Source organism: Salmo salar, chromosome 01 (assembly GCF_965601325.2).
Source record: "Salmo salar chromosome 01, fSalSal1, whole genome shotgun sequence".
In the NCBI taxonomy this organism is placed as follows: Eukaryota; Metazoa; Chordata; class Actinopteri; order Salmoniformes; family Salmonidae; genus Salmo; species Salmo salar.
In genome coordinates this window covers 19,665,001-19,677,540 of record NC_138291.1, presented here as the reverse complement: position 1 = coordinate 19,677,540, position 12,540 = coordinate 19,665,001, and the positions used below count along the sequence as shown (strand labels likewise).

The 12,540-nt window shown below is 45.7% G+C and overlaps 1 protein-coding gene across 1 annotated transcript in view; it reads right to left on the bottom strand.

Annotated features, from left to right (window-relative positions):
- ush2a (Usher syndrome 2A (autosomal recessive, mild)) overlaps positions 1 to 12,540 on the bottom strand; it is a 477,069-nt gene that overhangs the window by 126,141 nt on the left and 338,388 nt on the right. Inside the window, 5 exon segments of the mRNA XM_082957499.1 lie at positions 123 to 235; positions 356 to 558; positions 10,604 to 10,813; positions 11,156 to 11,319; positions 11,827 to 11,949. Coding sequence (XP_082813625.1) covers positions 123 to 235; positions 356 to 558; positions 10,604 to 10,813; positions 11,156 to 11,319; positions 11,827 to 11,949 — 813 coding nt within the window.

Below are 12,540 nucleotides of genomic sequence, written 5' to 3'. Positions count from 1 at the left end.
GGTGAAAGGCTTCTGGCTTTGTCCACCATCACAAACACATGCATTCCTGAACACGCACACATATACACTTGCACACAAGCAAGCATGCACACACACACACTTACACACAGAGGCTAACTCACCTGGGGCTGAGCACCTGTATGTGTGGAGGTGCTATGTCGGCAGGTAGATCCTCCACTGTAGTCACCTGAGTAGCGTTACTCTTTACACACCCATACACAGTACACACCTCCACCTGTAATACACAACAAAACACACACCCTCACTTTTTACATAAAAACACACAAAACAGTACACCATCAAACACAGAAGTCATTCAAACCTGTAGGAGGTGAGTGATTGTGTACTACAGTACCTTTATGTCATAGACGGTGAAGGGCAGCAGTCCTCCCAGTAAGTATGATCCTGATGTGTTATCAGCAGTAGCATGTACAGTCCCGTCTAGATAGACAGAGTATTCAGTCACAGCTCCGTTAGGCTGTACAGGGGGAGACCACAGCACACGCACTGTACTGCTGTTTACTGGAACCACCTCTGGAGGAAACACTCCCTCTGGCTCTGGGGGGTGACACACACAGGTTAAAACACCAGTTAAAAATCACTCTTTCTTTCTATCTCTGCCTTTCTCTCCCTCTTCATCTCTCTATCCCCTCCACATACTCAAAGAAAACAGACGACTGTGTGTGTGTGTGTGTGTGTATATGTGTGCGTGTGTGTCTGTGTGTGTGTGTGTGTGTGTGTGTGTGTGTGTGTGTGTGTGTGTGTGTGTGTGTGTGTGTGTGTGTGTGTGTGTGTGTGTGTACGTATGTATGTGTGTGTGTGTGTATGTAAACTCAGCAAAAAAAGAAACTTCCTCTCACTGTCAAAAACATTTATTATCAGCAAACTTAACATGTGTAAATATTTGTATGAACATAACAAGATTCAACAACTGAGACATGAACTGAACAAGACCCAGAGACATGTGACTAACAGAAATTGAATAATGTGTCCCTGAACAAAAGGGGGTCAAAATCAAAAGTAACAGTCAGTATCTGGTGTGGCCACCAGCTGCATTAAGTACTGCAGGGCATCTCCTCCTCATGGACTACACTAGATTTGCCAGTTCTTGCTGTGAGATGTTACCCCACTCTTCCACCAAAGCACCTGCAAGTTCCCAGACATTTCTGGGGGGAATGGCCCTAGCCCTCACCCTCTGATCCAACAGGTCCCAGACATGCTCAATGGGATTGAGATCCGGGCTCTTCGCTGGCCATGGCAGAACACTGTCATTCCTGTCTTGCAGGAAATCACGCACAGAACGAGCAGTATGGCTGGTGGCATTGTCATGCTGGAGGGTCATGTCAGGATGAGCCTGCAGGAAAGGTACCACATGAGGGAGGAGGATGTCTTCCCTGTAACGCACAGCGTTGAGATTGCCTGCAATGACAGCAAGCTCAGTCCGATGATGCTGTGACATACCGCCCCAGACCATGATGGACCCTCCAACTCCAAATTGATCCCGCTCCAGAGTACAGGCCTCGGTGTAATGTTCATTCCTTCGACGATGACCGCGAATCCGACCATCACCCCTGGTGAGACAAAACCGTCACTCGTCAGTGAAGAGCACTTTTTGCCATTCCTGTATGGTCCAGCGACGGTGGGTTTGTGCCCATAGGCAACAATGTTGCCGGTGATTTCTGGTGAGGACCTGCCTTACAACAGGCCTACAAGCCCTCAGCCCAGCGCATCTCAGCCTATTGCGGACAGTCTGAGCACTGATGGAGGGATTGTGCGTTCCTGGTGTAACTCGTGCAGTTGTTGTTGCCATTCTGTACCTGTGTGATGTTCGGATGTACCAATCCTGTGCAGTTGTTGTTACACGTGGTCTGCCACTGCGAGGACGATAAGCTGTCCGTCCTGTCTCCCTGTAGCGCTGTCTTAGGCGTCTCACAGTACAGACATTGCAATTTATTGCCATGGCCACATTTGCAGTCTTCATGCCTCCTTGCAGCATGCCTAAGGCACGTTCACGCAGATGAGCAGGGACCCTGGGCATCTTTCTTTTGGTGTTTTTCAGAGTCAGTAGAAAGGCCTCTTTAGTGTCCTACGTTTTCATAACTGTGACCTTAATTGCCTACCGTCTGTAAGCTGTTAGTGTCTTAACGACCGTTCCACAGGTGCATGTTCATTAATTGTTTATGGTTCATTGAAGAAGCATGGGAAACAGTGTTTAAACCCTTTACAATGAAGATCTGTTAAGTTATTTGGATTTTTACAAATTATCTTTGAAAGACATGTACAGTGGATTTAAAAAGTCTACACACCCCTGTTAAAATGCCAGGTTTTTGTGATGTAAAATAATGAGACAAAGATAAATCATGTCAGAACTTTTTCTTCCTTTAATGTGACCTATAACGTGAACAATTCAATTGGAAAACAAACTGAAATCTTTGAGGGGGAAAAATAAAAAATAAAAAACTCACAATAACCTGGTTGCATAAGTGTGCACACCCTTAAACTAATACTTTGTTGAAGCACCTTTTGATTTTATTACAGCACTCAGTCTTTTTGGGATCTCTCTGCGGACCATGGCTTTTGCTCTGAGATGCAACTAAGAAAATGTCAGGAAAATCCTACTAGAACAGCTGAACTTTATTTGTGATTAATCAGAGTCACTTTAAATGATGGCAGGTGTGTAATGACTTCTATTTAACATGGGTTTGAATGTGATTGGTTAATTCTGAACACAGCCACATCCCCAGTTATAAGAGGGTGTGCACACTTATGCAACCAGGTTATTGTAAGGTTTTTATTTTTCATTTTTCCACCTCGAAGATTTCTGTTTGTTTTTCAATTGAATTGTTCACATTATAGGTCACATTAACGGTATAAAAAGTTCTGACATGATTTATCTTTGTCTCATTCTTTTACATCACAAAAACCTGTGTGTGTGTGTGTGTGTGTGTGTGTGTGTGTGTGTGTGTGTGTGTGTGTGTGGTGTGTGTGTGTGTGTGTGTGTGTGTGTGTGTGTGTGTGAGAGAGAGAGAGAGAGAAAAAGTGTGTGTGTGCTAGTAGCCTGTAGTGGGATATTGAATCTCTCCTGTAGATTGCGAGGACAAAGAGAGGCACAAGGCAGGGCCAGGGGGTTAACTGGGCTAGTCTCTCTGAAACCCAGTCCTGCTGTTACACACACTGAAGAGAGTAACTACTCCTACGCCAGCGCATACACAATTAAACCCTGTGTCTACCTAACTAACTGACTGACTGATTCACAGTGAGAATATTGCCACTTTCCCCATGTAACATTCATCTAATGATCATTGTGATATCACACAGCCCAGCCCACAGAGCAGCGGCCCAGATAGAGTGAGACAAAATGACTAACATCTCCAAATGATTCTTCTTAGTGGGAACACACTTTTAATTATCTCCTAACACACTTACCCAATTCATTCCCTCCTAACACACTTACCCAATTCATTCCCTCCTAACACACTTACCCAAACCCAACCCAGTGCACTACATTTCACTTCCACGATAGCATTATCAACGCTAGACTCAACACCAGACACACAAACACATGAATGGAGGCACACAGACACACATTCACATAAAAACACACACTCAAAATGTGCGCCTGGTTTTTTAATTATCTGTGTGACTGTGTGTGTGTGACTGTGTGTGTGTGTGTGTGTGTGTGTGTGTGTGTGTGTGTGTGTGTGTGTGTGTGTGTGTGTGTATAACAGTGGTTACAGATCTATGGCCTTACGGCAGTAGAATAATGTAATGGAAGGACCCCTGGAGCCTCTAAGCTAAATGACCCGTGGCCCGCTTTTAGCAGCTAACAACTTTCTAATGTTTTTAATGCACTTTTTACTGTGCTGATCTGATTAGGTGGAGAGAGAGACAGAGGGAGGGAGGGGGAGAGAGAGAGAGAGAGAGAGAGAGAGAGAGAGAGAGAGAGAGAGAGAGAGAGAGAGAGAGAGACAACACTGTATATAGACATAATATGACATTTGAAATGTCTTTATTCTTTTGGAACTTCTGTGAGTGTAATGCCCCTTATATTTAAATTGAAAAATTGAAAGAGAGAAAGATAAGAGAAAACCCACAGTACCTACAGAGATGGAGTCTTGATCTTAAGACACTGGAGACCATGGTCGTGGTCTAGGTCTACGCTAATGGTATTAAAGAACACTGTAGTCTTTGTAGTGTGAAGGGATCTGGCTTTTTAAATGGAAGCCAGATGGGCATGCAATGGTTCATGTTTAGGAAGATGATGTTTTAAGATGGTTGGCCTTGGTCTGGGTCTTCTTTTTCTACATTTAGGGCAACATTTTCCTGTTACAAAAAATACATGCGCTGTGAAATAAAGTTCCGTTCCGTTCTAAATAACGGGAGCTCCGATAGTTGTGAGGAATAATTATCTTTTACATCAGCACATGTATCAATATGTTCTATTGTTTTGTTAAGCTACATGCTTGTGTGGCTAAATAGGGGGTAAAACTGTTGAGGCATGCAGAAGGCTGTTTCTCAAACTAGAGTCACATAAGAAACCACTTGATACTGAAATACAATAACGGGCTCAGAGTGTACAGGAAGTGCATCACAAGGTTGGGACCAACCTGCACGCCAACGATAGGATGAGTAAGTTTAAACCATGCTCATCCTCCCTCTGACAGGCCAGCAGTGAGCGGGAACTATCTCTGTCAGAGCATTTAAGGAAGAACAAAGGATGTGTCGTTCTCTTCTCTGTCTGCCCTGCGTGGTGTTACAGTGAGACCGTATATACGAACATCATATTTACCATTCAAGTGTTTGCATTAATTAAAGTACAAAGAAATCAGAAGTTACTCTGTGCTAACTATTTTGTTCTGATACCAGATTCGAATTGACGCAACCCAACATAGTGTATCATAACTATCTTTGTACATGATGTTTCCGCCACCATTTCCTATGACCGAAAAGAGCTTCTGGACGTAAGAATAGCTATCACTAACCTTGATTTAGATGAGGACTACTACTTCAATGAGTCTGGGGCAAAGGACATATTGATTATTCCGGACCAGGCCCAAATCCCCGACACTTGGAGGAGGCGGTGCTATAAAAGCCAGCGTGCGGGATACCAGATGAGACTACGTTGGAGAGTGGATAAACCTCCTCTTGCACGTTCTATTGGCGAATAAACTGCACGAGCTCCGTTCGAGACTATCAACGTGATCTGAAGAACTGTAATATCCTTTCATCAACATTTTTCGTCGCTGTCTATTTACCACCACAAACTGATGCTGACACTAAGACCGCACTCAACGACCTGTATAGGGCCATAAGCAAACAAGAAAATGTTCACCCAAAGACAGCACTTCTAAAGGCCAGGGATTTTAATGCAGGAAAACTGCCATGTTTCCTAATTTCTACCACAATGCCACCTGCGCAACTAGAGGCAAAAAAACGTTACATCACCTTTACTCCACACACAGAGATGCATACAAAGCTCTCCGTCACCCTCTGTTTGGCAAATCTGACCATAACTATATCCTCCTGATTCATGCTCACAAACAAAAACTCAAACAGGAAGTACACGCTCAATACAGAAGTGGTCAGGTGAAGCTACAGGACTGTTTCGCTAGCACAGACTGGAATATGTTCCGGGATTCATCCGATGGCATTGAGAAATGTATCACATCAGTCAATGGCTTCATTAATAAGTGCATTGACGACATCGCCCTCACAGTGACTGTGCGTACATATCCCAACCAGAATCCTGGATTATAGGCAACATCCACACTGAGCTAAAGGCTAGAGCTGCTGCTTTCAAGGAGCGGGACACTAATCCGGACGCTTATAAGAAATCCTGCTACACCCTCAGACGAACCATTAAACAGGCAAAGCGTCAATAAAGAATGGAATCCTACTACACCGACTCTGATGCTCGTCGGATATGGCAGGGCTTGCAAACTAACACGGATTACAAACCCAGCCGCGAGCTGTCCAGTGACTCAAGTCTACCAGGCGAGCTAAATACCTTCTATGCTCGATTTGAGGAAAGCTGTTTTGGACGACTGCGTGATGACACTCTCCGTAGCTGATATGAGTAAGACCTTTCAACAGGTTAAGGGCCAACAAGGCCAATTAGGGGAGGGATGGTAGGGTTAAGGGGAAAATAATAAAGAAGAAAAATATGGGCCTCCCGAGTGGCGCAGCAGTCTAAGGCACTGCATCTCAGTGCTAGAGGCGTCACTAGAGATCCTGGTTCGATCCCGGGTTGTATCACAATCCGATAGGGCGGCATACAATTGGCGCAGCGTTAGGGGAGGGTTTGGCCAGGGTAGGCTGTCATTGTAAATAACAATTTGTTCTTAACTGACTTGCTTAGTTAAATAAAAATATATTATATTTACCTGAAAATATATGGGGGATTGGAAATGATTCAGATAGTCACAATCTATCTGCAATATTAAAGCTGATCTACCCCCCCATCATCAAGATAGCCGACGACATGACGGTGGTAGGCCTGATCACCGACGATGGTAACACAGCCTATAGGGAGGAAGTCAGAGACCAGTGTAGCGCCAGGACAACAACGTCAGCAAGACTGATCGTAGACTACAGGAAATGGAGTGTCGAGCACACCCCCATTCACATCGACTGGGCTGTAGTGGAGTGTGTTGAGAGTTTTAAGTTCCTCAGTGTCAACAACACTAAGGACCTGCCATGGTCCAAACACACCACCACAGTCTTGACAAGGGCACGACAACTCCTCCTCACCCTCAGAAGGCTGAAAATATTTGGCATGGGCCCTCAGATCCTCAAAAACTTGTCAGCGGAAGACCCTAAAAATTGTCAAAGACTGCAGCCACCCAAACTCATAGATTGTTCTCTAAGCTACCGAACGGCAAGCTCTACCGGAGGTGCCAAGTGTGGGAACAAAAGGCTCCTGAACAACTTCTACCCCCAAGCCATAAGACTGCTGAACAGTTCATTAAAAGGCTACCCTGACTATTTACATTGACCCCCTTTTTTTCCCACTGGCTCTATGCACACTCACTGGACTCCACACCCACTCACACATACTACACTATTCACACACTCACACATACTACACTATCCACACACTCACACATACTACACTGACACTACAACACACACACACACACACACACACACACACACACACACACACACACACACACACACACACACACACACACACACACACACACACACACACACACACACACACACACACACACACGCTCACACGCTCACACACACACACAAAACATACAGACATGCATATTGACACCAAACACTTCATCGGAAGAGGTTGGGTCCTGGTCTGGGGCTTGTTTGTTTAGTTTTTTTTATTTAAAGGTTCTCTACGCATTTTTCAGAATGTATGGAATTCTATTTATTTACTACTACAAGTACAACATAGATATTAAGGTCTATTTGCAGGTGGTGTTGTGGTTCCAGAGGGGTTAAGTCGTGGTGTTGTGGTTCCAGAGGGGTTATGTCGTGGTGTTGTGGTTCCAGAAGGGTTAAGTTGTGGTGTTGTGGTTCCAGAGGGGTTACGTTGTGGTGTTGTGGTTCCAGAGGGGTTAAGTCGTGGTGTTGTGGTTCCAGAAGGGTTAAGTCGTGGTGTTGTGGTTCGACAGGGGTTAAGTCGTGGTGTTGTGGTTCCAGAGAGGTTAAGTCGTGGTGTTGTGGTTCCAGAAGGGTTAAGTCGTGGTGTTGTGGTTCGACAGGGGTTAAGTCGTGGTGTTGTGGTTCCAGAGAGGTTAAGTCGTGGTGTTGTGGTTCCAGAGGGGTTAAGTCGTGGTGTTGTGGTTCCAGAGGGGTTACGTCGTGGTGGTGGTGTTGTGGTTCTAGAGGGGTTAAGTCGTGGTGGTGGTGCTGTGGTTCTAGAAGTGTTAAGTCGTGGTGGTGTTGTTGTGGTTCTAGAGGGGTTACGTCGTGGTGGTGTTGTTGTAGTTCTAGATGGGTTAAGTCATGGTGGTGGTGTTGTAGTTCTAGAGGGGTTAAGTTGTGGTGGTGTAATTGTGGTTCTAGAGGGGTTAAGTCGTGGTGGTGTTGTTGTGGTTCTAGAGCGCTTAAGTCATGGTGGTGGTGTTGTTGTGGTTCTAGAGGGGTTAAGTCATGGTGGTGGTGTTGTTGTGGTTCTAGAGGGGTTAAGTCGTGGTGGTGGTGTTGTTGTGGTTCTAGAGGGTTTAAGTCGTAGTGGTGGTGTTGTGGTTCTAGAGGGGTTAAGTCGTGGTGGTGGTGGTGTTGTGGTTCTAGAGGGGTTAAGTCGTGGTGGTGGTGGTGGTGTTGTGGTTCTAGAGGGGTTTTGTCATGGTGGTGTTGTTGTGGTTCTAGAGGGGTTAAGTCGTGGTGGTGGTGTTGTTGTGGTTCTAGAGGGGTTAAGTTGTGGTGGTGGTGGTGGTGTTGTGGTTCTAGAGGGGTTAGGTCTTGGTGGTGGTGTTGTGGTTCTAGAGGGGTTAGGTCTTGGTGGTGGTGTTGTGGTTCTAGAGGGGTTAAGTCGTGGTGGTGTTGTTGTGGTTCTAGAGGGGTTAAGTCTTGGTGGTGGTGTTGTGGTTCTAGAGGGGTTAAGTCGTGGTGGTGTTGTTGTGGTTCTAGAGGGGTTAGGTCTTGGTGGTCATGTTGCTGTGGTCCTAGAGGGGTTAAGTCATGGTGGTGGTATTGTGGTTCTAGAGGGGTTAAGTTGTGGTGTTGTTGTGGTTCTAGAGGGGTTAAGTCGTGGTGGTGGTGTTGTGGGTCTAGAGGGGTTAAGTCATGGTGGTGGTGTTGTTGTGGTTCTAGAGGGGTTAATTCATGGTGCTGTTAAGTCATGGTGGTGGTGTTGTGATTCTAGAGGGGTTAAGTCATGGTGGTGGTGTTATGGTTCTAGAGGGGTTAAGTCATGGTGGTGGTGTTATGGTTCTAGAGGGGTTAAGTCATGGTGGTGTTGTTGTGGTTCTAGAGGGGTTAAGTCGTGGTGGTGTTGTTGTGGTTCTAGAGGGGTTTTGTCATGGTGGTGATGTTGTTGTGGTTCTAGATGGGTTAAGTCTAGAGGGGTTAAGTCATGGTGGTGGTGTTATGGTTCTAGAGGGTTAAGTTGTGGTGGTGGTGTTGTTGTTCTAGAGGGGTTCAGTCATGGTGGTGGTGGTGTTGTGGTTCTAGAGGGATTAGGTCTTGGTGGTGTTGTTATGGTTCTAGAGGGGTTAAGTCGTGGTGAGTTGTTGTGGTTCTAGAGGGGTTGGGTCTTGGTGTAGATGTAGTTGGTGATAAACTGGGTCTAGATATGTAGATATGGTTCCTTCTGGGTTGAGTCATGGCCTAGAAGGGGTTTTTGAGAGTTCTGGTCTGGTTCTGAATGTGGTAACTAAAGGATATGTTATTGGCATGGATATGGTTCTTGAGGTTTCTAGTCTTGAACTAGTTGTGGTTCCTAAGGGGTGTAGTCTTGGTCTAGATGTGGTTCCAAAGGGGTGGAGTCTTGGTCTAGATGTGGTTCTCAAGGGTTCTAGTGTTGGTCTAGATGTGTTTCCTAAGGGGTGGAGTCTTGGTCTAGATGTGGTTCTCAAGGGTTCTAGTCTTGGTCTAGATATGGTTCCTAAGGGGTGGAGTCTTGGTCTAGATGTGGTTCCTAAGGGGTGGAGTCTTGGTCTAGATGTGGTTCTCAAGGGTTCTAGTCTTGGTTTAGAAGTGGTTCCTAAGGGGTGGAGTCTTGGTCTCGATGTGGTTCCTAAGGGGTGGAGTATTGGTATCTGGATGTAGGATTCCAGGGGCCTGGTCTTGGTCTCGGTTTCCATGGCTCCGGTGTTGACTCCATCTCTGCAGGTTAGGGTCTGGAGGATTGATTCTAATACCACACCAACCCGATTAGCACTGACCAGCACCCTGCTTCCTCCCGCCCCACCCTGCTCTAGGTGAGTTTGACAAACCCTGCTCTAGGTGAGTTTGGGAAACCCTGCTCTAGGTGAGTTTGGGAAACCCTGCTCTAGGTGAGTTTGGGAAACCCTGCTCTAGGTGAGTTTGGGAAACCCTGCTCTAGGTGAGTTTGGGAAACCCTGCTCTAGGTGAGTTTGACAAACCCTGCTCTAGGTGAGTTTGACAAACCCTGCTCTAGGTGAGTTTGGGAAACCCTGGTCTAGGTGAGTTTGACAAACCCTGCTCTAGGTGAGTTTGACAAACCCTGCTCTAGGTGAGTTTGGGAAACCCTGCTCTAGGTGAGTTTGACAAACCCTGCTCTAGGTGAGTTTGGGAAACCCTGCTCTAGGTGAGTTTGGGAAACCCTGCTCTAGGTGAGTTTGGGAAACCCTGCTCTAGGTGAGTTTGGGAAACCCTGCTCTAGGTGAGTTTGGGAAACCCTGCTCTAGGTGAGTTTGACAAACCCTGCTCTAGGTGAGTTTGGGAAACCCTGCTCTAGGTGAGTTTGACAAACCCTGCTCTAGGTGAGTTTGGGAAACCCTGCTCTAGGTGAGTTTGACAAACTCAGGTGCTGGTCAGAGCTAATAGCGTTGGTGTGGTATTAGAATCACTGGGACCTTCTATTGATCTGGGACCTGTTATTTCACAATACACTCCAACACATTTCACAACACCACCCATCCACAGCACGCACACACACCCTTCTCACCTCCATCTTCAGTAGTACAGTTGACCTCGATATTAGAAGTGTTGTAAGCCCCATTGGACACCTGCAGGGAAACCCTGTAGTGCGTGTTGGGCTGCAGGTCACCTATCACCGTGGAATCAACCCCGGGTGGGAAGGTCAGAGTTCGTCTGAGGTGAGAGGATTCGACCCTGAGTGTGTAGAGTTCCACCTCACCCTGGAGATCCTGTAGAGCTGAGGGGTGGAGAGAGACAGTTGACAGAGAACTTATTGTCATAATCAACATTTGGCGTTTGGTAGCCTAACATTTAAGAGAGTTGGGCCAGTAACCGTAAGGTTGCTGGTACGAATCCCTGAGCCGACTAGGTGATAAATATGTATATGTGCAATTGAGTAAGGCACTTAATCCTAATTGCTCCTGCTAAATTACTAAAATATAAAATGTAACATGACAATATGGAAAAGGTTCCTAGAACAGCATAGTAGTCTCGTCCTACCCTACTGAATAAGGTCCTGTTTATGTGAATAACAGTTCTAGTTCAGACTATCATGACAGTATTAAATATAGCTTCTTACAGGGTTCTGTCCAGCTGATGTGTATGGATGTATGGTCGATGGTCTGGACAGACAGAGAGGGCGGGTGGAGGGGTACTCCTGCCAGGGTAACACCCGTAGCCAGCTGTCCTGTAGAGTAGCCCACGTCATTATAGACCAGTAACTGGTACTGGTACCATGTGAACCTACAGCGTCGAAATGGACCAGGCAAAGGTTAGACAACACACACTTGCATTCAGGCACATACAAAGACACGCACACATGCACTCACACACACATACTGTACCAAAACACATCCTGTTTCAAAAGGGATGCAATATCTAGGCCAATGCAAAACAATTACTAGCAACAAGGGCTAACACAAACGTCAATTGATTATATTTCCACTATGAACAATCTAGGCCAGCATAGCAGTGAAAGTCCAGAAAACTGCTTAAACTGCTTATGTATCTAAAAGTGTCTAACTTGAAGCTAGAGTAAACGTCAGTAGTGGAGAGAGAAGCCTTTTAGCAAGCACAGGGACAAAATCAGCTGCTGCCGAGTGCCAGCCAGAGATTAGCACAAAATAATTAAATTATTTGAATATTTGCTTAATGTATCTTTGAGCGGCATTAAAAGATGGCATCGGAGCGCGAAACAGCTCTGTACACAGTGGCGGCGGTTTGCTCTAAAGCTAATTTTGGTAATCTCACCTGCTAAGGCCTTTATCTTGGTGAAACAATTTGTCTCCGGCGTAAACATTGAACCAGCGATGGAGATCTGCCGGGGCCTGCGCGGCCAGCGGCTGACGGCTTTTACGTCTGAGCAGCTCGTATCTGAGGACCACACCAAACACACGGATAATCACACACACATACACACACAAACACACACGCAAACACAGTCTATTTCCCTCTATCCCTCTATTCTCTTTCTCTCTCTGTCTCTCTCTTTCCACCCCTTTCTGTCTCTTTCTGTGTAACTCTATCCCTCTATCACTCTTTCTTCTGCAGTCCAACTTTCTCCCTCTCTATTCTCTAATTCCTGTGGTGTTAGTGTTATTCACTCTCACAGTGATGTTAATGTGGGCTGCAATCAGAAGGGCAGGCCTTAATTCCAGCTTTCATAAACCAACTTAAACAAACACACTGATCTGAGCTGTGGAGGGGAAAGTACTCATGAATTGTAATGGTTTACCATGAAAACAGACTGTTATTTAGCTCGTAATCGTGACGAGAACAGAGTAGGAACTAAAGTGGTAAATACTCACACACATAGATAACGAGCTAGATAATTAACACTCATGTCAAAGCAAGTCCCTGTCTGGTTCAGTGAAGAGTGTGTGAGACTATTCAGAGTAATACTGATATGGATGTTGGATGCTAGTGCTACGTAGATGTTGGATGCTAGTGCTATGTAGATGTTGG